The following is a 25,891-nucleotide window of genomic DNA, read 5'->3' as shown; positions in this document are numbered from 1 at the left end:
ATGGGAATGACTATCCTCTGCTTCCCATACTTGGGAAGCAGTTAACTTGTTCCATTTCACAGGTTCACAGCTAAAGAGAAATTTTGTCTTAGGATGAATTATGTGTGTGTGTGCTCACTTAGTCATGTCCAACTCTTTGTGACCACATGGACTGCAGCCTGCCAGGCTCCTCTGTCCATGGAATTTTCCAGGCAAGAAAACTGGACAGGGTTGTTATTTCTTACTCCAGGGCATCTTCCCGACCCAGGGATCAAATCCCCATCTCCTGCCTTGCAGGCAGATTCTTTACCACTATGCCAGCTGAAGCCCAATGTGGGTGAGGGCTTCCTGGGCTGCACATGCATGCTCAGTTGCTCAGTTGTGTCCAACTCTTTGCGACCCCATGGACTATAGCCTGTCAGGCTCCTCTGTCTAGCCACCTGGGAAGCCCAGGATGACTTATACCTTGATTGGTATCTCTCATACATACTTCATTTAGATAAGATTTAGGACTTAAGAATTGATGCTGGAATGGGTTAAGAATTTTGGGCTGCTGGGATGGGCATGATTGTATTTGCATATGAGAAGAACATGAATTTTGAGGATCCAGAGGATACAGTATTATGAGCTAAACTGACGTGATTAAGTTAAAATGAGGCAATTAGGGTGGGCCCTAATCTAATCTGACTGTTATCTCCATACAAAAAGGAAATTTGGATACACAGAGACACTGGGCATGCACATGTGCACAGAGGAAAGACCACATGAGAACACAGCAGAAAGGCAGCCATCTGAAAGCCAAGGAAAGAGGCCTCCAAAGAAACCAAACCTGCTGACACATTGATCTTGGGACTTCCAGCCTCCAGAACTATGAGAAAACAAGTTTATGTTGTTTAAGCCACCCAGTCTGTGCAGTATTTTGTTATGGCGCCCCTAGCAAACTAATGCAGTGATATAAGAAATATGATCCCTGCCTATGACCTTACAGAGGGATCCTACCCATTGTAGCTCAAACAGTATGCTCCATGAAGACACAGAATTGTACCCAGAGTCTAGCATACAACAGGTGCTCAATAATTATTATTGAGAGAAGGTATGAAAGAACAGGAAAGGTATTTGTATGTAGAATTTGTATGTAGAATGTAGTTTATTGTATGCATAATGTGGCAAACAATAGTCTTCCATTTCTGTGAATTCCTCCTAGCAGCAATTCCTAATATACTACTAAGCTGCTATAATTCCATTTTTATTATAACCTCCTAATGTAAGCCCACTGTTTCTGTATTTCTTCATGCAACCAGGTGCCAACTATACCATAGCTTAGTCAGATCCTTCATGTTGTCCTGGTAAACAAAGGTCAAAAGCAGTCCTGATTGAGTTGCTGAGATACCAAAAATCCTTAAAGCCAACCTTCAAACAAAAGCCAGTTGCTATGACAACAGGACACATTATCTGATTTACTAGGTCCTCTTGTTTTCATAATCCATGTGTTTGGGGTCCACTCTGTTTTCAAACAAACCCAAAATTGTGCATGGAAAGGAGAGTTACACCAGAAACCAGTACTGCCTGAAAGGGTAAAAATCAATTAAGGGTGCACTTGATTACTTTTGCTATAATTTCATATAAATGTGACATAAGATGCCTAACTATACTGAACATATTTTCCCAAATTTTGAAGTTGGTGATTTAAAGAAAGACTGGTTCGGGGACTTCCCTGGTAGTCTCATGGTTAAGAATTCACCTTCCAATTAAGGGGACATGGGTTCAATCCCTGGTCGGGGAACTAGTGTCCCACATGCCACACGGCAACTAAGCCCAAGTGCCCCAACTACTGAGCCTGCATGATGCAATGAAGAGCCCATGAATTGCAACTAAGATCCAATGCAGCCAAAAAGTAAATATTCTTTAAATTGTTAAAAAAAAATTAAAAGACTGGTTCAACTTCTGTTTACTTGCTGGTTGGAAATTAATGTTTTCTGGAGGCAAAATTCAAATGTCATTGAGGTCCTAGAAGGATGGGAACTGAAAAACTGAATCTGACCTGGAAGATAATGGGTAAGTAAATATGAAATACAGCTTCTCCACTGTATGAGCCAAGGCCTTGGTTTGTTTATTTACAAAATAGAGGCTGAAACTCTTATTCTTACATGGGAATGCCAAGTCTCATATTACAATATACAGGTGACCCTTGAACAACATGGGTTTGAACCATGTGAGCCCACTTACATGTGGATTTTTTCAGTAAAGAAGTACTACACTATCTGTGATTATTTTAATCTGGGGTTAGTGGAACTCGAGATCTGGAACCAGATATGGGAAAACCAAGGATATGGAGGGCTGACTATAAAGTTATAGGTGGATTTTCAACTGCAGAATGTCAGTGCCCAATCCCTGTGTTGTTCAAGGGTCAACTGCATAAATACATCAAATCAACACACTGTACATCCTAAACTTATGCAATGCTGCATGTCAATTATACCTGAATAAAGTAATTTTTTAAGAGTGAAAGGGCCTTTTAGTTAAAATAACAGACTATTCCTCTTAAAAATCCCACTAAAATGAAACAGAGGACTAAAAAACATAAACTTCTTTAAACTCATTGCTTCACCAATTCTCCCTTCTTTCTTTCCTACGTCATTTTCATCCCTCACTAAGGGATGATTCCCATCAATATACAAGCATGCCTTTCTTACTCTCCTACCTTTAAAAAGAAAAGTAACCTTCTCGACCCCACTTTCCCCACCAGCCACTGTTCCATCTCTATGTTCCTCTTTGTATCAAAACTCTCAAAAGAATTGTCTATACTCACTGCCTCCCATTCCTCACTTTCTGTTCACCCACTTGAATCAGGTCCCCACTACTCCACCAAAACAGCTTCTGCTGTAAAGTCACCAATGGCCCCTATGGTTAATTTGCAGTCCTCATCTTGAGCCAGCAACTTCCAATAGCTCAGAATAAAAGCCAAAGTCCCCACAACAACCTCTAAGGTACTACATGTTCTGGCCCATATTAATCATCTTACCTCATCTCCTGTTCCTCTTCTGGGTGTACTTTCAGTTCCTCCAGAAAGCATGCCACACTCCTACCTTAGGGCTTTTGCCATGGCTGTTCTCTTTGCCTAGAATGGTCTTCCCTCACCTCCACACGGCGGATACCCTCATTTTCTTTAAGGCTTAATTCCAAAGCTTCCCAACCTTGGCATTACTGTCAACTCCTTGCATTGCAGGATGTTTAAGAGCATCCTTGGGCTCTACTAACTAGACAGATACCAGCAGCACTGCACAACTACCCCCCAGTGGTGACAGCCAAAAATTTCTCTAACACTGCTAAATGTCTCCTATGAAAAAATAAAAGATGGTAAAGAATCTGCCTACAACTTGGGAGACCCGGATTTGATTCCTGGGTCAGGAAGGTCCCCTGGAGAAGGAAAGGGCTACCCATTTTAGGCAACTAACACACCCACAGAAAACTAGTCAATCTAATCACACTAGGACCACAGCCTTATCTAACTCAATGAAACTAAGCCATGCCCGTGGGGCAATCCAAGACGGGCGGGTCATGGTGGAGAGGGCTGACAGAATGTGGTCCACTGGAGAAGGGAATGGCAAACCACTTAAGTATTCTTGCCTTGAGAACCCCATGAACGGTATGAAAAGGCAAAATGATAGGATACTGAAAGAGGAACTCCCCAGGTCAGTAGGTGCCCAATATGCTACCGGAAATCAGTGGAGAAATAACTCCAGAAAGAATGAAGGAATGGAGCCAAAACAAAAACAATACCCAGCTGTGGATGTGACTGGTGATAGAAGCAAGGTCCGATGCTGTAAAGACCAATATTGCATAGGAAACTGGAATGTCAGGTCCATGAATCAAGGCAAATTGGAAGTGGTCAAACAAGAGATGGCAAGAGTGAATGTCGACATTCTAGGAATCAGCGAACTGAAATGGACTGGAATGGGTGAATTTAACTCAGATGACCATTATATCTACTACTGCGGGCAGGAATCCCTCAGAAGAAATGGAGAAGCCATCATGGTCAACAGAAGAGTCCGAAATGCAGTACTTGGATGCAATCTCAAAAACGACAGAATGATCTCTGTTCGTTTCCAGGGCAAACCATTCAATATCACAGTAATCCAAGTCTATGCCCCAACCAGTAACACTGAAGAAGCTGAAGTTGAATGATTCTATGAAGACCTACAAGACCTTTTAGAACTAACACCCAAAAAATATGTCCTTTTCATTATAGGGGACTGGAATGCAAAAGTAGGAAGTCAAGAAACACCTGGAGTAACAGGCAAATTTGGCCTTGGAATATGGAATGAAGCAGGGCAAAGACTAATATAGTTTTGCCAAGAAAATGCACTGGTCATAGCAAACACCCTCGTCCAACAACACAAGAGAAGACTCTACACATGTACATCACCAGATGGTCAACACCAAAATCAGATTGATTATATTCTTTGCAGCCAAACATGGAGAAGCTCTATACAGTCAACCAAAACAAGACCAGGAGCTGACTGTGGCTCAGATCATGAACTCCTTATTGCCAAATTCAGACTTAAATTGAAGAAAGTAGGGAAAACCACTAGAGCATTCAGGTATGACCTAAATCAAATCCCTTATGATTATACAGTGGAAGTGACAAATAGATTTAAGGGCCTAGATCTGATAGATAGAGTGCCTGATGAACTATGGATGAGGTTCGTGACATTGTACAGGAGACAGGGATCAAGACTATCCCCATGGAAAACAAATGCAAAAAAGCAAAATGGCTGTCGGGGGAGGCCTTACAAATAGCTGTGAAAAGAAGAGAAGCAAAAAGCAAAGGAGAAAAGGAAATATATAAACATCTGAATGCAGAGTTCCAAAGAATAGCAAGAAGAGATAAGAAAGCCTTCCTCAGTGATCAATGCAAAGAAATAGAGGAAAACAACAGAATGGGAAAGACTAGAGATCTCTTCAAGAAAATTAGAGATACCAAGGGAACATTTCACACAAAGATGGGCTCAATAAAGGACAGAAATGGTATGGACCTAACAGAAGCAGAAGATATTAAGAAGAGATGGCAAGAATACACAGAAGAACTGTACAAAAAAGATCTTCATGACCCAGATAATCACGATGGTGTGATCACTCATCTAGAGCCAGACATCCTGGAATGTGAAATCAAGTGGGCCTTAGGAAGCATCACTACGAGCAAAGCTAGTGGAGGTGATGGAATTCCAGTGGAGCTATTTCAAATCCTGAAAGATGATGCTGTGAAAGTGCTGCAGGCAACATGCCAGCAAATTTGGAAAACTCAGCAGTGGCCACAGGACTGGAAAAGGTCAGTTTTCATTGCAATCCCAAAGAAAGGCAATGCCAAAGAATGCTCAAACTACAGCACAGTTGCACTCATCTCACACGCTAGTAAAGTAATGCTCAAAGTTCTCCAAGCCAGGCTTCAGCAATACGTGAACCGTGAACTTCCAGATGTTCAAGATGGTTTTAGAAAAGGCAGAGGAACCAGAGATCAAATTGCCAACATCCGTTGGATTATGGAAAAAGCAAGAGAGTTCCAGAGAAACATCTATTTCTGCTTTATTGACTATGCCAAAGCCTTTGACTGTGTGGATCACCATAAACCTGGAAAATTCTGAAAGAGATGGGAATACCAAACCACCTGACCTGCCTCTTGAGAAATTGTATGCAGGTCAGGAAGCAACAGTTAGAACTGGACATGGAACAACAGACTGGTTCCAAATAGGAAAAGGAGTATGTCAAGGATGTATATTGTCACTCTGCTTATTTAACTTCTATGCAGAGTACATCATGAGAAATGCTGGACTGGAAGAAACACAAGCTGGAATCAAGATTGCCAGGAGAAATATCAATAAACTCAGATATGCAGATGATACCACCCTTATGGCAGAAAGTGAAAAGGAACTCAAAAGCCTCTTGATGAAAGTGAAAGAGGAGAGTGAAAAAGTTGGCTTAAAGCTCAACATTCAGAAAACGAAGATCATAGCATCCGGTTCCATCACTTCATGGGAAATAGATGGGGAAACAGTGGAAACAGTGTCAGACTTTATTTTTTTGGGCTCCCAAATCACTGCAGATGGTGACTGCAGCCATGAAATTAAAAGACGCTTACTCCTTGGAAGGAAAGTTATGTCCAACCTAGATAGCATATTCAAAACCAGAGACATTACTTTGCCAACAAAGGTCCGTCTAGTCAAGGCTATGGTTTTTCCTGTGGTCATGTATGGATGTGAGAGTTGGACTGTGAAGAAGGCTGAGCGCCGAAGAATTGATGCTTTTGAACTGTGGTGTTGGAGAAGACTCTTGAGAGTCCCTTGGACTGCAAGGAGATCCAACCAGTCCATTCTGAAGGAGATCAGCCCTGGGATTTCTTTGGAGGGAATGATGCTGAAGCTGAAACTCCAGTACTTTGGCCACCTCATGCCAAGAGTTGACTCATTGGAAAAGACTCTGACACTAGGAGGGATTGGGGGCAAGAGGAGAAGGGGATGACAGAGGATGAGATGATGGATGGCATCACTGACTCGATGGACGTGAGTCTGAGTGAATTCCGGGAGTTGGTGATGGACAGGGAGGCCTGGCTTGCTGTGATTCATGGGGTCGTGAAGAGTTGGACACGACTGAGCGACTGAACCGAACTGAACTGAACACGCCCAGTTGAAAACTGCTTTATTCAAGTATCAGTATCAGTATGTATGTCAAGTATTCAGGCTTCTCAATGAAGCCTGCCTTGATCCCATTTAAAATTACAACCAATATTTCCCCCAAACCTATGAATTCTCATCCTCCTTATCCTGCTGTAGGCTTCCCATGGCATTTATCTCAGTCTGTCTGGACTGCTAAAACAAAATCACCATAAACTAAGTGACTTATAAAGAACAAAAATTTCTCAGTTCTGGAGACTGGGAAATCCAAACTCAAGATACTGGCAGATTCAGTGTCTGGTGACAGTTTCCTCAGTGATAGGTGTCTTTTCACTGTAACCTCACATGGCAGATGGGACAACCTAGTTCTTTGGGGCCTCTTTTATAAGGGCACAATTTCTTTCATGAGAACTCCATTTTCATGATCTAAGCACCCCCCAAAAGCCCCACCCTCCTAATACTATTACCTTGAGGGTTAGGATTTCAACATATAAATTTGGAGGGACATAAACATTCAGACCACAGCCATAATTATCACATTCTAATATATTATATAATTTACTTTATTATTTTTTAAAATCTGTCTCCCCCTACTAAAATGTAAGTTCCACAAGGGAAGGGATATTTTCTTCATTATTATATCCTAAGCACCCAGAATAGTGCCTGGCACTTGGTACTCAATTGCACTTGCTGAATGAATAAATGAAAGAAAGAACAGAGATAATGGGAGAGAAGACAACAAGAGCAAACTAAATAAAGTTTTAAAAGATGCAAAGCAGACTGTAGTGGCAACTGACTTAGCAAGATGAAGGAAGCTACATCTGGACTACCTACAAAGGGGGATCTGATGAGATATAAAGCTTATCTGCTCCACCCAAGCTGGAAAGACTGAAACTTGAAGTGCAAGGTATTGTAGGAGGCAGAGGTGGAATAAGGTATAGTGCTAAAAACAGGATTTAGTTGAAAGTCTGGACATAAAACTGGTAAATAACCTCATCCTACTGAAAACCTCTATCCTTCTATAGCAGGAGATTGGGGATTCTTTTTTCCTCAGGAGAAAATGAACACATAAAAGCTCTGAATTTGGAAATACAAGGCGGAGTGGTGGCAGAGCAATGGACACTGGAAAATTCAATATAAATTCTCTCAAGAAACTGAAAAGTCTCAGAGTAATGATCTCCCAAGACAGAGACATGGGCCCCCACCCATAAGCACCAGCAGTGAAGCTAAGAATCAACAAACCCATTCAAGATGAATTGCCAATCAATTTTTAAGGCCTCATTTTTAAATATGAAGTCATATTTGATTAAAGCCTCCATTGCAAAAGACAGTGCCCAAAACAAACAAGAAAAAATATTCCTAAAGGAAGCAGATAATTCAATGAACAGGGGGAAAAAGCAAAATTATATATATATATATATATATACACATACATATATATATACACACATCAACTTGGTAAACTCCAAGAGATGGTGAGGGGCAGGGAAGCCTGGCATGCTTCCATGGAGTCACAAAGAGACGGATATGACTTGGTAATTGAACAACAACAACAAAATATATATATATACATATATTACTAACAAAAAGAAGATGCTATACAAAAGGACCAATGAGAGAACAAGTAAAGCTTTTGAAAATTAAAAGGTAGTAGGAAAAAAAATAAAAATGTTGGCATTTATGTCAAGAAAATTTCATAAAAAGAACAAAAGGGGAAAGAGATGGCAAATAGAAGAGCAGTGAGTAGCAGACTACAGAATTAATTTGTGAAGTCCAAAGTCTAAATAACAGGCAGAAGAGACAGCACATATAAAATGAGAGGAAGGAGATAATTTAAAAAATAATATATCACACCAGTCAGAATGCCCATCATCAAAAAATCTACAAATAGTAAATGCTGGATAGAGTGTAGAGAAAAGGAAACCCTACTACATTGTTGGTAGGAATGTAAATTGGTGCAACCACTATGGAAAACAGTATGGAGATTCCTTAAAAGACTAAAATTAGAATTTCTAAATGATTCAGCAACCCTACTCCTGGGCACATATCTGGATAAAACTATAATTTGAAAATATACATGCACCCCATTGTCCATAGCAGCATTATTTACAATAGCCAAGACATGGAAGCAATGCAAATGTTCAGCAACAGATGAGTGGATAAAGATACAGTATATACATGTATAAAATGTAATGCTACTCAGCCATTAAAAAAAGAATGAAATAATGCCATTTGCAGCAACAGGGATAAGCCTAGCTGAGTTCAGCCACTCAGTTGTGTGCAACTCTTTGCGACCCCATGAACCGCAGCACGCCAGGCCACCCTGTCCATCACCAACTCTTGGAGTTCACCCAAACCCATGTCCATCGAGTCGGTGATGCCATCCAGCCATCTCATCCTCTGTCATCCCCTTCTCCTCTTGCCCCCAATCCCTCCCAGCATCAGAGTCTTTTCCAATGAGTCAACTCTTCGCATGATGTGGCCAAAGTACTGGAGTTTCAGCTTTAGCATCATTACTTTCAAAGTACACCCAGGACTGATATCCTTCAGAATGGACTGGTTGGATCTCCTTGCAGTCCAAGGGACTCTCAAGAGTCTTCTCCAACACCACAGTTCAAAAGCATCAATTCTTCGGCACTCAGCTTTCTTTCTAGTCCAACTCTCACACCCATACATGACCACTAGAAAAACCATAGCCTTGACTAGATGGACCTTTATTGGCAAAGTAATGTCTCTGCCTTTCAATATGCTGTCTAGGTTCGTCATAACTTTCCTTCCAAGGAGTAAGCGTCTTTTAATTTCATGGCTGCGATCACCATCTGCAGTGATTTTGGAGCCCAAAAAAATAAAGTCAGCCATTGTTTCCGCTGTTTCCCCATCTACTTGCCATGAAGTGATGGGACCAGATGCCATGATATTAGTTTTCTGAATGTTGAGCTTTAAGCCAACTTTTTCACTCTCCTCTTTCACTTCCATCAAGAGGCTCTTTAGTTCCTCTTCGCTTTCTGCCATAAGGGTGGTGTCATCTGCATATCTGAGGTTATTGATATTTCTCCCAGAAATCTTGATTCCAGCCTGTGCTTCCTCCAGCCCAGCATTTCTCATGATGTACTCTGCATATAAGTTAAATAAGCAGGGTGACAATATACAGCCTCGATGTACTCCTTTTCCTATTTGGAAACAGTTTGTTGTTCCATGTCCAGTTCTAACTGTTGCTTCCTGACCTGCATACAGGTTTCTCAAGAGGCAGATCAAGAGGTCTTGTATTCCCATCTCTTTCAGAATTTTCCACAGTTTATTGTGATCCACACAGTCAAAGGCCTTGGCATAGTCAATAAAGCAGAAATAGATGTTTTTCTGGAACTCTCATGCTTTTTCCATGATCCATCAGATATTGGCAATTTGAACTCTGGTTCCTCTGCCTTTTCTAAAACCACATGAACATCTGAAAGTTCATGGTTCATGTATTGCTGAAGCCTGGCTTGGAGAATTTTGAGCATTATTTTACTAGCGTGTGAGATGAGTGCAATTGTGCGGTAGTTTGAGCATTCTTTGGCACTGCCTTTCTTTGGATTGGAATGAAAACTGACCTTTTCCAGTCCTGTGGCCACTGCTGAGTTTTCCAAATTTGCTGGCATATTGAGTGCAGCACTTTCACAGCATCACCTTTCAGGATTTGAAAGAGCTCAACTGGAATTCCATCACCTCCACTAGCTTTGTTCTTAGTGATGCTTCCTAAGGCCCATTTGACTTCACATTCCAGAATAAGCCTAGAGATTACCATATTAAGTCAGATGGAAAAAAGATAAATATCATATGCTATCACTTATATGCAGAATCTCAAAGAAATGATACAAACTAACTTATTTACAAAATAGACTTACAGATATAAAAACAAACTTATCTACAGGGAAGGATTGGGGGAGGGATACATTAGGAGTTTGGAATTAACTTATACACACTCCTATATATAAAATAGATAAGCAACAAGGATCTGCTATACAGTAGAAGGAACTATATTCAATATCTTATAATAACCTATAAAGCAAAAGAATATGATAAAGAATATATATGTATAACTGAATCAGTTTGCTGTATACCTGAAACTAACACAACATTGCAAATCAACTATACTTCAAAAAATAAAATAAAAATAGGGAATTCCCTGGCAGTCCAGTGGTTAGGACTTGGCGGTTTCACTGCAGAGGCCAGGGTTCAATCCTTGGTCAGGGAATTAAGATCCCATGAGCTGAGTGGCATGGACAGAAAATAAAAATAAAAAATATTTAAAGAAATAACACAGAAAAATTCCCTACATCTGAAAATACTAGCTTCCAGGTTAAAAAAGGCTACAAAGTGCCCACCACCATGAGTGAAAGAAGAGCCACATGGTCATGAAGTTTCAGGGATAAACAGATTTCCTAAAAGCTTCTAGACCAAAAAAGAGGGTAGAGATTATCTACAAAGAAATAGAACTTCAAGTGGCATTTAGATTTACACCACACTAGCAGTCAGATGACAATGAAACCATGTCTTCAAATTTATAAAAGAAAATGATTCAAATCTAGAATTTGAAATCTAGAAAAACTCTTAATCACATGTCAGGAAAGAATGAAGACATTTATAGACATGCAAAGACTCTTATTCCTGGGAATCCTTCCTCAGGAAGCTAATGGAGGTTGTATTCCAGCCAAATAAGGATGTAAACCAGAAAAAGACATAGAGGATCTCAGAAACAGGGGGAAGGACAGGAAGAGAACAGAAAAAGGAGTCCCAAGGTAACAGTCCAGCAGAAGCCCTCAGGAGCCTAGCATGGATTCTCCAGAAAAAAGCTCTTCAGGGAAAAAAACTAAACTCAAGTTTTTGACCATATGGATAATATTGATGAATGTTCAACAGAGCTCTTAGAGCACTCAGAAGAAACAAAAAGCAATAGGTTCATAGAAAACTAAGCCAATGAGAAAATGATGTAATTTAATCAAGCCATGAAACCAAAAGTTTTAAAATTCATCACATTATATAAAACTAAGCAGCTATTTTTTTAAAAAAAAACAAAGTACATTATTAAATGGAAAAAAAACTGGGCATACACACTGAGGAAACCAGAATTGAAAGAGACACATGTACCCCAATGTTCATCACAGCACTGTTTACAATAGCTAGGACATCGAAGCAACCTAGATGTCCATCAGCAGAGGAATGGATAAGAAAGCTGTGGTATGTATACACAGTAGAATATTACAATATTACACAATGGAATCAGCTATTAAAAAGAATGCATTTGAATCAGTTCTAATGAGGTGGATGAAACTGGAGCCTATTATACAAAGTGAAGTAAGTCAGGAAGAAAAACACCAATACAGTATATTAATGCATATATATGGAATTTAGGAAGATGGTAACAATGACCCTATATGTGAGACAGCAAAAGAGACACAGATGTAAAGAACAGACTTTTGGACTCTGTGGGAGAAGGCCAGGGTGGAATGATTTGAGAGAATAGCATTGAGGCATGTATATTATCACATGTGAAACAGATCACCAGTCCAGGTTCAATGCATGAGACAGAGTTCTCAGGGCTGGTGCACTGGAATGACCCTGAGAGATGGGATGGGGAGGGAGGTGGGAGGGGGGTTCAGGATGGGGAACACATGTACATCCATGGCTGATTCATGTTGATGTATGGCAAAAACCACTACAATATTGTAAAGTAATTAGCCTCCAACTAAAATAAATAAATTAATTTTTTAAAAAGATACAGAACCATGTGCACATTAAGCTACCTTTTAGCTAAGAAAGGGGGAGATACAAATGTGTTTCCATTTTTCACAAATAAATAAAAGTGAATAATAATGTCACCCTTAGACGAAGGAAGCAAACTGGGTAGACGGGTCAGAGGTGAAAGCTAGAACTCTCTAAATACACCTTCATTTTGTAGATTTGACTTTGAAACCATGTAAATATCTTATAAAATTATTTTAAAAATTCAATCAAAAGGAAAAAGTAAAAAAAAAAAAAAAATCCATCCCTATAATTTGAAAGCAAGCAAAATGAGGGGAAAAAAAAAACCAACCCATGTATCAAGTGTCAAGTTGGTGATGTAACTACAAAGAGATGAATTCCTTCACAATCACAATAATTTGACAAAAAGAACTGGACAGAGATCTCGAACTCTTTTCAGTAACCATTTGTTAGTAATATTAGTACGATTGTTCTGAAATTGTACATAAAGACTCGTATAGAATAAATAGGTACAGCTGACCCTTGAACAATATGGGTTTGAACTGCATAGGTCCACTTATAGGAGGATTTTTTTCACTAAACCTGTACTACAGGGACTATATGATGCATGGCTGATTGAATCCACAGATGAAGAATCACAGATAAGAGGTGGATTTTCAACTGCACTGGGGTTGGCACCCCTAACTGTGAACTTGTTCAAGGGTCAACTGTAATTATACTAATGTTGTCAGGACTAAAGTTTTTACTGTAAGAGACAGGAGATAAAAATATAAAATCAAAGGATTTAAGTAAAAACTCTGTAATTTTTAATTTGATTTGGGTATATCACTATAAATACATGATATATTTTCTCTTTTAAAAAATATTTCCTAGCACTGTCCACTTACGAGGCTTTGAAATATGACCAACTTAGTATAAATAAGCACCCACCTAGCACCCTACCATTTCCCATTAAACGAGACAAGGATTCCTTGAAGAAATGGCTGATTTCAGCTCCTAAACAGAAAATGGACTAGGTGTGCTAGAAATATCTTACCATTCTAGAACTATCAGGGCCATCTAGGGTTCATAAGCAACCTAAAGAGGTTTCAATTGGCCAAAAATGGAATATTTTGAGTACCAAGAAAACTCTAGTTAGCTGTAGTAGATTAAAATACATCAAGTATGCTAAAAAAAATTTATGATTCATAATGGTACCAAAACAAACACATTTAACTGATCATCTTTTGAGGAAGGACAAAGAAACAAGGATTTATCCTGCCTTTCTTGTAAGAGTACCTTAGAGTAATCAAAGGATTGGTAGGGAAAAGTTATTTCTATAAGGATTTTTACTAATAAATGATAGATTTAGAATATCACTACACTGCAACCCCTTTCTGAAATAATGGATCTAGGCAATGATCACCAAAGACAGCTAAACCATTAGGTGAAAAGCTGACAGGGAACTTTTCAATGAGTGGATGAGACTGATGATACCTGAATCAACGGTTCAATCTTAACATCACCAAAAGACAGCCCATTAGACATTATGTATAAAAACATTCTTGCCAAAAATCAAACGTGATTCTGATAAACACTCTACATCTACCAGCTCATAGTAAATACAGGGGACAGAGGAAGAACACTCAATGATATCAAGAAGATTCAATCAGCAAAATCCACAAAGTGAGAATCTCCATATGAAAACAAACCAGTTTCTTTAAAAAGTAAACTGCAGGGACAAAGAAATTAATAGGGAAAAGTACTTATAAATTAAGAGGCTAAAGAGACATGTTAATCAAATGCAATGTGTATACCTTGAATCTTGCTTGAATCTTGGTTTGAACAAACCAACTATAACAATCAAGTTTTTTGAGATAAGAAAGAAAGTGAAGTCACTCAGTTGTGTCCAACTCTTTGCAACCCCATAGACTATAGCCTGCCAGGCTCCTCCATCCATGGGATTTTCTAGGCAAGAATACTGGAGTGCGTTGCCATTTCCTTCTCCGGGGGATTTTCCTGACCCAGGGATCAAACCCAGGTCTCCCACACTGCAGGTAGACTCTTTACCATCTGAGCCACCAGGGAAGCCCCTTTTATGAGATAATATAGTGCCAAATCTGAACATTTACTAGGTATTTGATGATATTAAGGGATAAATGCTTATTTTCAGGTGTGACAAGAGTATGAAATTATGTTTAAAAATTTAAGTCCTTTCTGTTAAAACTCAAGCTGCAGTATTAGCATATTATATAATACAATGCCTAGAATTTGCCTCAATCAAATCCAAAGGGGTTAGTGGAAAGTGGGTGAGAGGACAGTGAAAACAAGTTGGGCCACGTGTTGATAGTTATTGAAGCTTGTTAATGGGTATATGTGGTTTGTTATATCATTCTATACTTTAATATGCTTGTAACTTTCCATAATACAAAATGAAAGAAAAAATAGTACATACAATAAAGGAAACAAAATCTTAATACATCTATTTGGCACAGGAGTGAATATTTATAGAATCCTAACAATATAGGGGCTTCCCAGGTGGCTCAGTGGGTAAAGAATCTGCAATTCTGGAGACACAGCTTCAATCCCCAGATGGGGAAGATCCCCTGGAGGAGGGCATGGCAACCCACTCCAGTATTCTTCCCTGGAGAATCCCATGGACAGAGGAGCCTGGCCGGCTACAGTCCATAGGTCGCAAAGAGTCTAACAAGACTGGAACGACTAAGAACGCATACATGCATAACAAACAGACCCTAAATAATAGTGAGACCAATTTAGAAGCTATTGTAGCAGTCTGAGAGAAGATGGAAGCTTGGACTGGAGTGGTAGTAATCATGATAGTGATAATGGTGGTGGAAATAGAAAGAAGAGGGTGGAGTCAAGATATTTTTAGAAAGAAAAACTGAACCCAGTAAATAAATAAGAACAAAACCAAAAACAAAATAAGAACAAAACTCCCCCACCACTGCCCCACAGCACCAAAAAAAAAAAAAAAAAAGGAAAGGAAACTGAAAGGACTTGGAGATAATTAGATGCGGCTGAGGAAGAAGTGGGATTAAGACAGAGGAATCTAGGGGAATTCCCTACTGGCCTAGTGGTTAGGGCTCTGCACTTCCACTGCAGGGAGCATGGGTTTGATCCTTAGCTGGGGAACTAAGATCCTGGAAGCTGCATGGCCCAGCCATAAAAAAGACAGAGAAGTCAAAGATGATGTACGTTTCTAGTACATGTTGCTACCATTTACTAAGGTGAGGAAAAAAAGGGCACACTTGGAAAGAGAAGAGTATATATTTAGTTTAGGGCAATGGTTCTCAACCAGAAGTGATTGTACTGCACAAAATATATCTGGAAACATTTTTGGTTGTCACAACGGATTGATGGTCCCTAAGGGCAGAGGCCAGGGATGCTGGTAAACATCTTACAGCACACCTAACAGCCCCAAACAATAAGTAATTATTCAATTCAAAATGTAAATAGTGTAGAGGTTGAGAAATCTTAATGTGGGCCAATGCTGACTTGAAGAGCTCCGCAGGACAATGCTCAAGACGGAGCTGGAATGAAAATGTAAGTTTAGGAGTTGTCAATTTATAGGTGGTCATTCCAATCATCCATCCATCTAGTTAAAGCTATGGTTTTTCCAGTAGTCATGTATGGATGTGAGAGTTGGACTATAAAGAAAGCTAAGCACTGAAGAATTGATGCTTTTGAACTGTGGTGTTAGAGAAGACTCTTGAGAGTCCCTTGGACTGCAAGGAGATCCAACCAGTCCATCCTAAAGGAAATCAGTCCTGAATGTTCATTGGAAGGACTGATGCTGAAGCTGAAACTCCAGTACTTTGGCCACCTGATGTGAAGAACTGACTCATTTGAAAAGACCTCGATGCAGGGAAAGATTGAAGGCAGGAGGAGAAGGGAATGAGAGAGGATGAGATGGTTGGATGGCATCACTGACTCAATGGACATAAGTTTGAGTAAAATCTGGGAGTTGGTGATGGACAGGGAAGCCTGGTGTGCTGCAGTCCATGGAGTCGCAAAGAGTTGGACACGACAGAGTGACTGAACTGACTGACTGATTCCAATCATCAGCTATAGGGGTGTTCAGTCTCCCATGAATATATTCAAAAACAAGGCCAAGGGCAGAGTCCTGGAGGATACTAACACTTACCATGGGACAGAAAATGAGAAAAAGATCCCATAAGAAAGACTAAGAGATTTTGGCCAGAGAAACAGGAGGAAACCCATCAGAGAATGGTATCATAGAAACCAAACAAAAACAGTGTTCCCAAGGAGGAAAATAAGAATAAGAAGTGGTGCCAAAGGCAGAGAAAAGTTGAATAAGTTAGGGGCAGAAAGTTTCCATTAAATTTGGCAAAACAGAGGTCATTGGTAACTTTGGAAAGATTGATTTCTAGGGATTATTGGGGGCAGAAGCAAGAACCATCAGATTTTTTTTAAAAAGATGAAAAATACTGAACATGCTTATGAACTGAAAGAAAAGAGCTTACATAGGTGGGGAAAAAGAGGTAAAGATATAGGAGAAAGAGGGAATGTAATGAAGGAGCAAGGATCCTGGGGAGAGAGATGAGTCCAAGATGGTGTTTCAAGAAGAACAACCTTGGACAGGGAGAACTGAGAGCATTTCACTGAGATAGGAGGAAAAAGCGGGGTAAGGTTTCAGCAAAATTGGTAGATGGTAGGGGAAGTAGCTAAGAGAGTTCTCATCTGATGGTCTTAATTTTCCAGTGAAGAACCAGGCACAGCCATCTGTCAAAAGCAAGGGTAAACGTGATGGGATAGGAAATTCAAGGAGAGGTAAGAATTTAGAATAGTCACTGAATACAATGGGAGAAGATGCTGATAAGGGTCATGTAGGAAGATTTCTGGAAAATGATCCTATGATGAGAGCTATGTCCTGGCCAGGAAATCTTTGAGGCCAAGATGTGTCCTATCAGAAGGAACCACCAAGTCTCATAAAGCTGATGGATACTAGTAAGTATAAATAGGGAACAAGTATCTCAGTTGGGAGTCTTGTTAAGTCCTCATAAGTAAGGCTTTTCCCTTTTTAAGTTCCAGGAAGGCAGGTACCATGTTTGAGTCACCCCTGGATCCCCAGCACGTACCACAGTGCCTGACCCATAGTAGGTACTCAGTAAATAATGGGTACATGAAACAGAAGGATGTAAAAATGTCATGATGTAGATGTCTTATGCCCACTCCCACATTTCTCATCATATTTTTCAACCTTGTTCTGCTGAAAACACTAGCCTTCCCACTATTTCAGACACATGCTACTTGCTATCCTGTCCTCATCAGTACCTCTCTGTTCTAAATTTTCCCCCTATTAAATTGTTTGGACATTTGACATTTGCAATAATGGATGCAGTTCTCTCTCCTCCTCTCTGAAATGAAACACTAGCAATGTTCTCTCTGACATTAAGAGGTACACTTTCAGAACAGAACCCCTCCTCCCCTGCAGCACTAGATGTGGCTCTATTATTAAAATGTCAGGGTTGCTGTAGTTAGACTGCAATGCCCGGGGTCATCTTCAACCAGCCTTTCTTTGTTCCTTATTACCTGTGCCACTTGATTGTGTTTCTCGGGGATGTTTTTCCGATGGTTAGACCGTACATAGACTACATCCCTGTCTATGGAAAGAAAAAGAATTTGATTTACACAGTTTCTTCCTAAAAGATAATTTAGAAGAAAATGTCTGGCAACTCAAATCCTCTCCTCCACAGAGGCATATGCAGATGTGAAGAAGCAAAGTACCTAATTCATGCTCAAGGCCATTTTTCAGAGGAAAAACCTGCTTCCTGGTCTAGCCATTAAAACACCTATTCTTAACAGAGCTAGTTCTCAATATTTTCTCTCCTGCCACAAATGCATGATATGACAAGGTATGCTTTCTGTTCAGATTTTAAGAGGGAAATAAAATGTAATGGGTTTTGCTTTTCTGTTAGTGAATAACAGAACACTGACGTCATATACTCATTTAATTCAGTACACGGGGAAAAAAAGAAACCCAAGTGCCTGCCCTAATGAACTGTAGTCTAAGGCATATGGATATTAAACAGTGTGACTAATATAAAAACATGGTTTTTCAAGTGAATTTATTGAAAATGGGCAAATGGAAAGTTCAGGAATGGAATCTGGGAATGGATACTAGAATTAAGTCTCAGAAATATGACACTGTGATTTCCCTCACAGAACTCACCTTCCCTATCAATTCTTTTAAGGTAGATTTATCACAGAAAGCTCTGATTTTCAGGGATTTAGGGATGTGAAATAGAAAGGGCATCTCTCTAACAAGCAGGAGACTGCTGTTAGTACAGAAAGCAACATAAAATGAAGACAATAATGACGACAATGATGACAACAGTGATGATAATGAGAGAGCAACAGTACCAGCATTAACACTGATGAAATGCTTACTAGGTCTCAGGCATATGGTTTTTAGAGGAAGAAAGCTGGGGGTGGAGGTTGATTGCTAGCACTATAATAGAATGATTACCCACCAAAAAGTATCCCCAATTAACCTTGGTTTTTTATGTCTTTTTTAACTGAAGTATAGTTGATTTACAATTTTGTGTTATTTTCACATGTACAGCACATGTATACACATATACACACATACATATATATGTTCTTTTTCAGATTCTTTTCCTTTACAGGTTATTACAGAATATTCAGTAGAGTTTAATATATAGCACAAGGACCTGTGCTACACATTAGGTCCTTGTTAGTTATCTGTTTTATATATAGTAGTGTGTCTATGTTAATCCCAAACTCCTAATTTATCCTTTCCCCTCACTTTCCCCTTTGGTAATCACAAATTTGTTTTGTGTTTGTGGGTCTATTTCCGATTTGCAAATAAGTTCATTTGTATTATTTTTTTTAGATTCCACATATAAGCAATATAATATATTTTTCTTTATCTGTCTAGCTTATGCCACTTAGGAAGCATCACTACGAACAAAGCTAGTGGAGGTGATGGAATTCCAGTTGAGCTCTTTCAAATCCTGAAAGATGATGCTGTGAAAGTGCAGCACTCAATATGCCAACAAATTTGGAAAACTCAGCAGTGGGCACAGGACTGGAAAAGGTCACGTTTCATTCCAATCCCAAAGAAAGCCAATGCCAAAGAATGCTCAAACTACCACACAATTGCACTCATCTCACACGCTAGTAAAGTAATGCTTAAAATTCTCCAAACCAGGCTTCAGCAATACATGAACCATGAACTTCCAGATGTTCAAGCTGGTTTTAGAAAAGGCAGAGGAACCAGAGATCAAATTGCCAACATCCGCTGGATCATCAAAAAAGCAAGAGAGTTCCAGAAAAACATCTATTTCTGCTTTATTGACTATGCCAAAGCCTTTGACTGTGTGAATCACAATTAACTGTGGAAAATTCTGAAGGAGATGGGAATACCAGACCACCTGACCTGCCTCTTGAGAAACCTGTATGCAGGTTAGGAAGCAACAGTTAGACCTGGACATGGAACAACAAACTGGTTCCAAGTAGGGAAAGGAGTACCTCAAGGCCGTATATTGTCACCCTGCTTATTTAACTTATATGCAGAGTACATCATGAGAAACGCTGGACTGGAAGAAGCACAAGGTGGAATCAAGATTGCCGGGAGAAATATCAATAACCTCAGATATGCAGATGACACCACCCTGATGGCAGAAAGTAAAGAACTAAAGAGCCTCTTGATGGAAGTGAAAGATCAGAGTGAAAAAGTTGGCTTAAAGTTCAACATTCAGAAAACTAAGATCATGGCATCTGGTCCCATCACTTCATGACAAATAGATGGGAAAACAATGGAAACAATAGCTGACTTTATTTTTCTGGGCTCCAAAATCACTGCAGATGGTGACTGCAGGCATGAAATTAAAAGACGCTTGCTCCTTGCAAGGAAAGTTATGACCATCCTAGACAGCATATTGAAAAGCAGAGACATTATTTTGGCAACAAAGGTCCATCTAGTCAAGGCTATGGTTTTTCCTGTGGTCATGTATGGATGTGAGAGTTGGATTATAAAGAAAGCTGAGTGCCAAAGAATTGATGCTTTTGAACTGTGGTGTTGGAGAAGACTCTTGAGAGTCCCTTGGACTGCAAGGAGATCCAACCAGTCCATCCTAAAGGAGATCAGTCCTGGGTGTTCACTGGAAGGACTGATGTTGAAGCTGAAACTTCAATATTTTGGCCACCTGATGCGAAGAGCTGACTCATTTGAAAAGACCTCGATGCTGGGAAAGATTGAAGGCAGAAGGAGAAGGGGACGACAGAGGATGAGATGGTTGGATGGCATCACCAACTCAATAGACATGGGTTTGGGTAGACTCCAGAAGTTCGTGATGGACAGGGAGGCCTGGCATGATGCAGTTCATGAGATCACAAAGAATCAGACTCGACTAAGCGACTGATCTGATCTGAACTATATCACTTAATACGATAATCTCTAGGTCCATCCACGTTGCTGCAAATGGCATTATTTCATTATTTTTGTGGCTGAGTAAGATTCCATTGTGTATCTATACACACCACATCTCCAATTAACCTTGTGATCATGCTCTAAATCAAAGGCTTCCAATTCAACCTTCTCCTTTGGGCTTCCCTGGTGGCTCAGATGGTAAAGAATCTGCCTGCAATGCAGGAGACCCAGGTTCGATCCCTGGGTTGGGAAGATCCCTAGAGAAGGGAATGGCAATCCACTCCAGTATTCTTGCCTGGAGAATTCCATGGACAGAGGAGCCTGGTGGGGCTACAGTCCATGGGGCATCAAAGGCTTCAAATTCAACCATCTCCTTTAAATCCACCATATTTTCCACTCCTCTCCACTCCCACAGACACTGTTCTCTGCAATCTCCCCTTTCCTTTCAGTGTTTGGTTTGTTATTTCTACTAGGCACATGCTTCAGCTGACCTCTCCAAGTTCCCAGGTAGTACCCCACAGTCTTTGGATTGCCACCTGGACCTCGGTTCACAGAGAAGGTAGACTTATTTCAGTAGCCATCAATGACAGGCTGGAGAAGGCAGAAGGACAGGATAGGGACAACAGGTAAATTAAAACCAAGCAGGACAAAATACAAAGAATGAAAGAGTGTTCTCTGGATGAGAAAAAAATAAAAGATGCTTGATTAGGAGATACGACTACATGAAAGTCCATGGCTGAGAAGATAAAAGCACTCCATAGACACTGTATAGAAGAAAAAGAGATCCAATCTTTCCATAAAGCAGGAGCTGAAAACCTTTTTCAATAAAGGAAGTGTGCATGTGTGCTTAGTTTTGTCTAACTTTCTGTGACCCCCTGGCCATAGCCCTCCAGGCTCCTCTGCCCATGGAATTTTTCAGGCAAGAATACTGGAGTGGTTTGCCATTCCCTTCTCCAGGGGATCTTCCCAACCCAGGGATCAAACCCATGTCTCTGGCGTCTCCTGCATTGGAAGGCAGATTCTTTACCACTGAGCCATCTGGGAAGCCAAATAAAGGGCCAAATAGTAAATAATTTTAGGCTTTTCAGGCTGTGTGGTCCCTATCCCAACTATTTGACTCTGCCATGGCAGTGCAAAAGTAGCCACAGATAATCTATAAACAAGTGAGCTCAGCTGTGTTCCAATAAAACTTTATTTACAAAGTCAAGCAGCAGAGCAGATGTGGCTTTTGGGCCATAGTTTGTCAACCTCTGCCACAAAGTAAATTCTGCCTCTCTGCAGCCTCATTATAAGTTTTCCAAAGTCTGAGATCTTTCTAAGGAGGTAGCAGTGTGTAATTGTTGAAAAAGTGGCTTTGCATCAGATTGACCTAAGTATAAACCTTAGATCTGGCACTTTCTAGATGTGTGTCCTTCAGCAAATTATTTAATCTCTTGGGTTTCCCTGGTGCTGCAGTGGTTAAGAATCTACCTGCCAATGCAGGGAACATGGGTTTGATCCCTGGTCCAGGAAGATTCCACATGGTATGGAGCAACTAAGCCCATGCACCACAACTACTGAAGCCTGCATGCCCTAGTGCCCATGCTCTGCCAACAAGAGAAGCCACCACAATGAGAAACCCACACAACACAACTAAAGAATAGTCCCCTGCTTGTTGCAACCAGAGAAAGCCTGTGTGCAGCAACAAAAACCCAGTGCAGCCAAAAAGTAAAAATTTAAAATAGACAAAAATAATAAAATCACTGAGCCTCAAGTATTCATCTGTAAAATGATAGTGTCTACCCTCAGTGTGACTGGAAACAGTAAAACAAGACAATGATGCATGTTACTCACTTAGCATAGAGCCTGGTCCCCAGCAAGTGCCCAGTTAAGTATTGGCTGATATTATTAGCTATTAAGGAGACTTAGTAGATAAAGGATAGGGAAATATGGACTTACAGAAGGTATAATAGGATGGAGAAAACAGCAGAGCCCCTTGGATCTGGGTCCAGTTGTTGTCATATTGACTCCATTTAGCCCTTGGAGGTAAAATTCTAGTCTCTCTAAAATTTTCTTCTGAGCTTCAAATTTCATCTGCAAAAGAACATAAGCAATGGAACAACTTCAGCAGTATCAACTCAAAGAACAGAAAACAAACAGGATGAGAGAAAGTAGTCCCATGAGTCCTTGGGTCATGGTCTCAGCAGATAAGGAACTCAGAATGATGGGACAGCCACAGATCTAACATGGTATTGGGAAAAGTTTAAGTGAACTCTTGTGTAAACTCATCGTTCTATCTGACCTTTCAGACTGAACATTTCAGCTATATGTTAGTGCTGTCCAGTAGACCTGCTGTGATAATGGAAATGTTCTCTATTGGTGTTATGTTCTCTATAATATGGCAGCCTACACTAGCTACAGGTGGCTACTGAGCCCTTGAAAAGTGACTTATGCAACTGAGGAACTGAATTTTTCATCTTATTTCATTTTAATAGCAGTTGGCTCTGCTATCATGTATGACAAGCATTCTTACTCCATACTATGCACAATACTCCAAACAAATCACAGGGCTCACGGGAAAATGGGGTTGCACACTCACATTCCAAATCTTTATCAGTTACACTCACAGAAAATGTAGGAAACTAATAAAAACAACACAGTTTTCTGCATGTTAAATGGTTAAGCAATGTATAAATGGGATGGCACATTACCACAAAGACCTGAAACTTGCTTGTGGAAGTGGCTGTCCACTTGTGAGACATGAGATGGTGAAAAGAGGGTTATGTGGGCGGAACAGAAAGTTCTCACAGCAGATGTGAATGGGTGTGGCTCATAACCTCTCAGTGAACTGAGGAAGCCAGGAGATGTATGATATGTGTACACGTGTTCATTTTATGAATTCATACCCAGCTCAGTTCAGCTAGGTATGGATACCCTTTTATCTTGCGTTTCTTATGGATGAAGTCATTCCTAAGCAAACATGAAATCTGCATTATGTTCAAATTGTTCCCTAAGACCTCAATCTGTTGGAACAAATTTTCATTTTCAAAACAAGCATTAGAGCAGAATTGACTGTATTTAAATTTAAATAGCCACATGTAGCTAGTGGCTACCGTGTTGGAAAGTACAGCTATATATGAAGCAAGAATAGTTGCTACACACATACACAGAGCTATAAGTACCATACACAAAAAAAATCAAGGAAGAAAGGAAACAGGCATTTCGATATAAGGCTCTAGTGTTTGGAAGACGTAACTGGCCTAAAGTGAAAATTTCAGATTCATTAGCATATTGCTTTTTTAAGGACCTGTTGGGGCATCTGGGTAGAGCTGTCCAGCCAAGCTTCCTACAAGTCTAGTACCTGATGGGATGGAGTAGTGAAGACTTGCGCTGGGTCCCTACCTTGAGCTGTTCTTCATAGCTCAGCCTCCAGAGTGGCATCACAACATCAGCCAGCCTTGAATAAAATAAACCAGGTACCTAATTCATTATCTAAATATGTACTGAGCCTCTTACTCCACAAAAGTACCTCCTGCCGCCATTTGCTCCGGCATTTTACTTGTCATTCAGAAGACCTAACTCTCAGGCCCCCGGGGAGATAAGAGTCTGGGAGGAGAGCCCATTTTGGTGCTATCTGCTTAACAAAGCTGAACAGATGGGCAAACCTAATATAAGAAAAATCCAGATTTATCAGGAGGTAATTAATCATATTACAAAAAGGCTTCACTGTTGGGTTCCTTTAAATAGCTCACCTCCCTAACGCTTTTAAAATATAATTTGATTTAGAAAATACAGTTGTTGCATAAAATGAGGTATATTTGTATTTGCATGACTGCAGTGGGACTATTCATTTCTAATCCATCTCATCTCCAAGTCCCTTGTTTTCAGCAGACCTATCCTGGACCTTTTTAGACAGAGGATTGCAGTTTAATATCCCCTTTCTGCCAAAAACACACGTAAAGGCAAGAAGAGTATTTTCTGCAATCCCAAAGCATTTCTGCCAGTATTCCTTAGATGTTTTCAGTTTGTCCTGGGTATCCTACCTGAGGTGCCCTCTGAATCCTTGCAACACCACATTGCACATCAAGCCTACAGAATTTCAACAGGCCCAGAGATTCAGACTTGTTAAGGGGAAGGGCCTTACCTTTCCTGCCAGGAATCATCTAGTGGCCCAAGATGTCTTGGTTTCTTCTGACTTTCCTGTCCTCTTTGATGCTTCTTGGCTATCACCTGGGTGAAGTTTTCCTTCCATGCTGATCCCAGAAAGAGCTGTGACCAACCTGGAGGTTTTCTGGCATACCAGGGGAACAGCCCCAGTTTAGAGAAGAGACCCATTCTGGAGAGGAAGCATCTTAGGCTGTGCACTGGGACTCTTAATACCTGACAACCACAGAAACACTGAAATTCACCAGCAGGAAAGGTGGACAAACAGAAGCTGGGAAACAGAGGCACAACGTCAAAAGTCCTTCATTCATTTAGAAACTTTACCCAGCACCTAGCACAGTGCCTGGCACAGAGTCACTGCTTGGCTGAACTCAATTACTGCACTCCAGGCACTGGCTATGGCTCCCAATATAAAAAGATGAGGAAAAAATATTATCTGTCCTCCAGAAAAGGGTTCAACTCTCTGGATACACTTTTGTGGCCAGTCCCTCTCCATTCTACCCTCCTACTAAACAACCCATCAATCAACTAATATTTAGTAAGTAGTGACTATGTGCCAGGCACTGTGCCACACTAGATACCAGAGGGGTTACAAAGGTCATAATCTATTGAGTAATTTAGGAGATCAAGCATGGACACAGGAAAAGATGAAATAACACCCTATGCCTGGTTCCTGATGAGTGCTCAGGAAAGGTTTCTCACAGTAAGCAGACCATGCACTAGGTCTTAAAAGATGGCAGGGAGGTCAATCAGGTATTTGGAGGACAGTGGCTCGATCAGTCTGGCTAAAATGGTAGTTCATTTTAGGGAACAGAGGAAATCAGGTTGAAAAGTTCCACCAAAGGGTTATCTGGAAGATAAGTGAAAGCGAAGTCGCTCAGTCGTGTCTGTCTGACTCTTTGCGACCCCATGGACTGCAGCCTACCAGGCTCCTCCGTCCATG

At 40.4% G+C, this 25,891-nt stretch overlaps 1 protein-coding gene across 1 annotated transcript in view; it reads right to left on the bottom strand.

The window, feature by feature from the left end:
* TRMT2B (tRNA methyltransferase 2 homolog B) overlaps nt 1-25,664 on the bottom strand; it is a 45,084-nt gene extending 19,420 nt beyond the window's left edge. The window contains 6 exon segments of the mRNA XM_070366580.1: nt 17,943-18,013; nt 21,297-21,396; nt 22,744-22,878; nt 24,187-24,241; nt 24,929-25,219; nt 25,651-25,664. Of these exon segments, the coding sequence (XP_070222681.1) occupies nt 17,943-18,013; nt 21,297-21,396; nt 22,744-22,878; nt 24,187-24,241; nt 24,929-25,219; nt 25,651-25,664 (666 nt within the window).
* Nucleotides 25,665-25,891: the final 227 nt, after the last annotated feature.

This window comes from Bos mutus, chromosome X (genome assembly GCF_027580195.1).
Source record: "Bos mutus isolate GX-2022 chromosome X, NWIPB_WYAK_1.1, whole genome shotgun sequence".
Taxonomy (NCBI): Eukaryota; Metazoa; Chordata; class Mammalia; order Artiodactyla; family Bovidae; genus Bos; species Bos mutus.
This window is presented reverse-complemented; position numbering and strand designations above follow the sequence as displayed.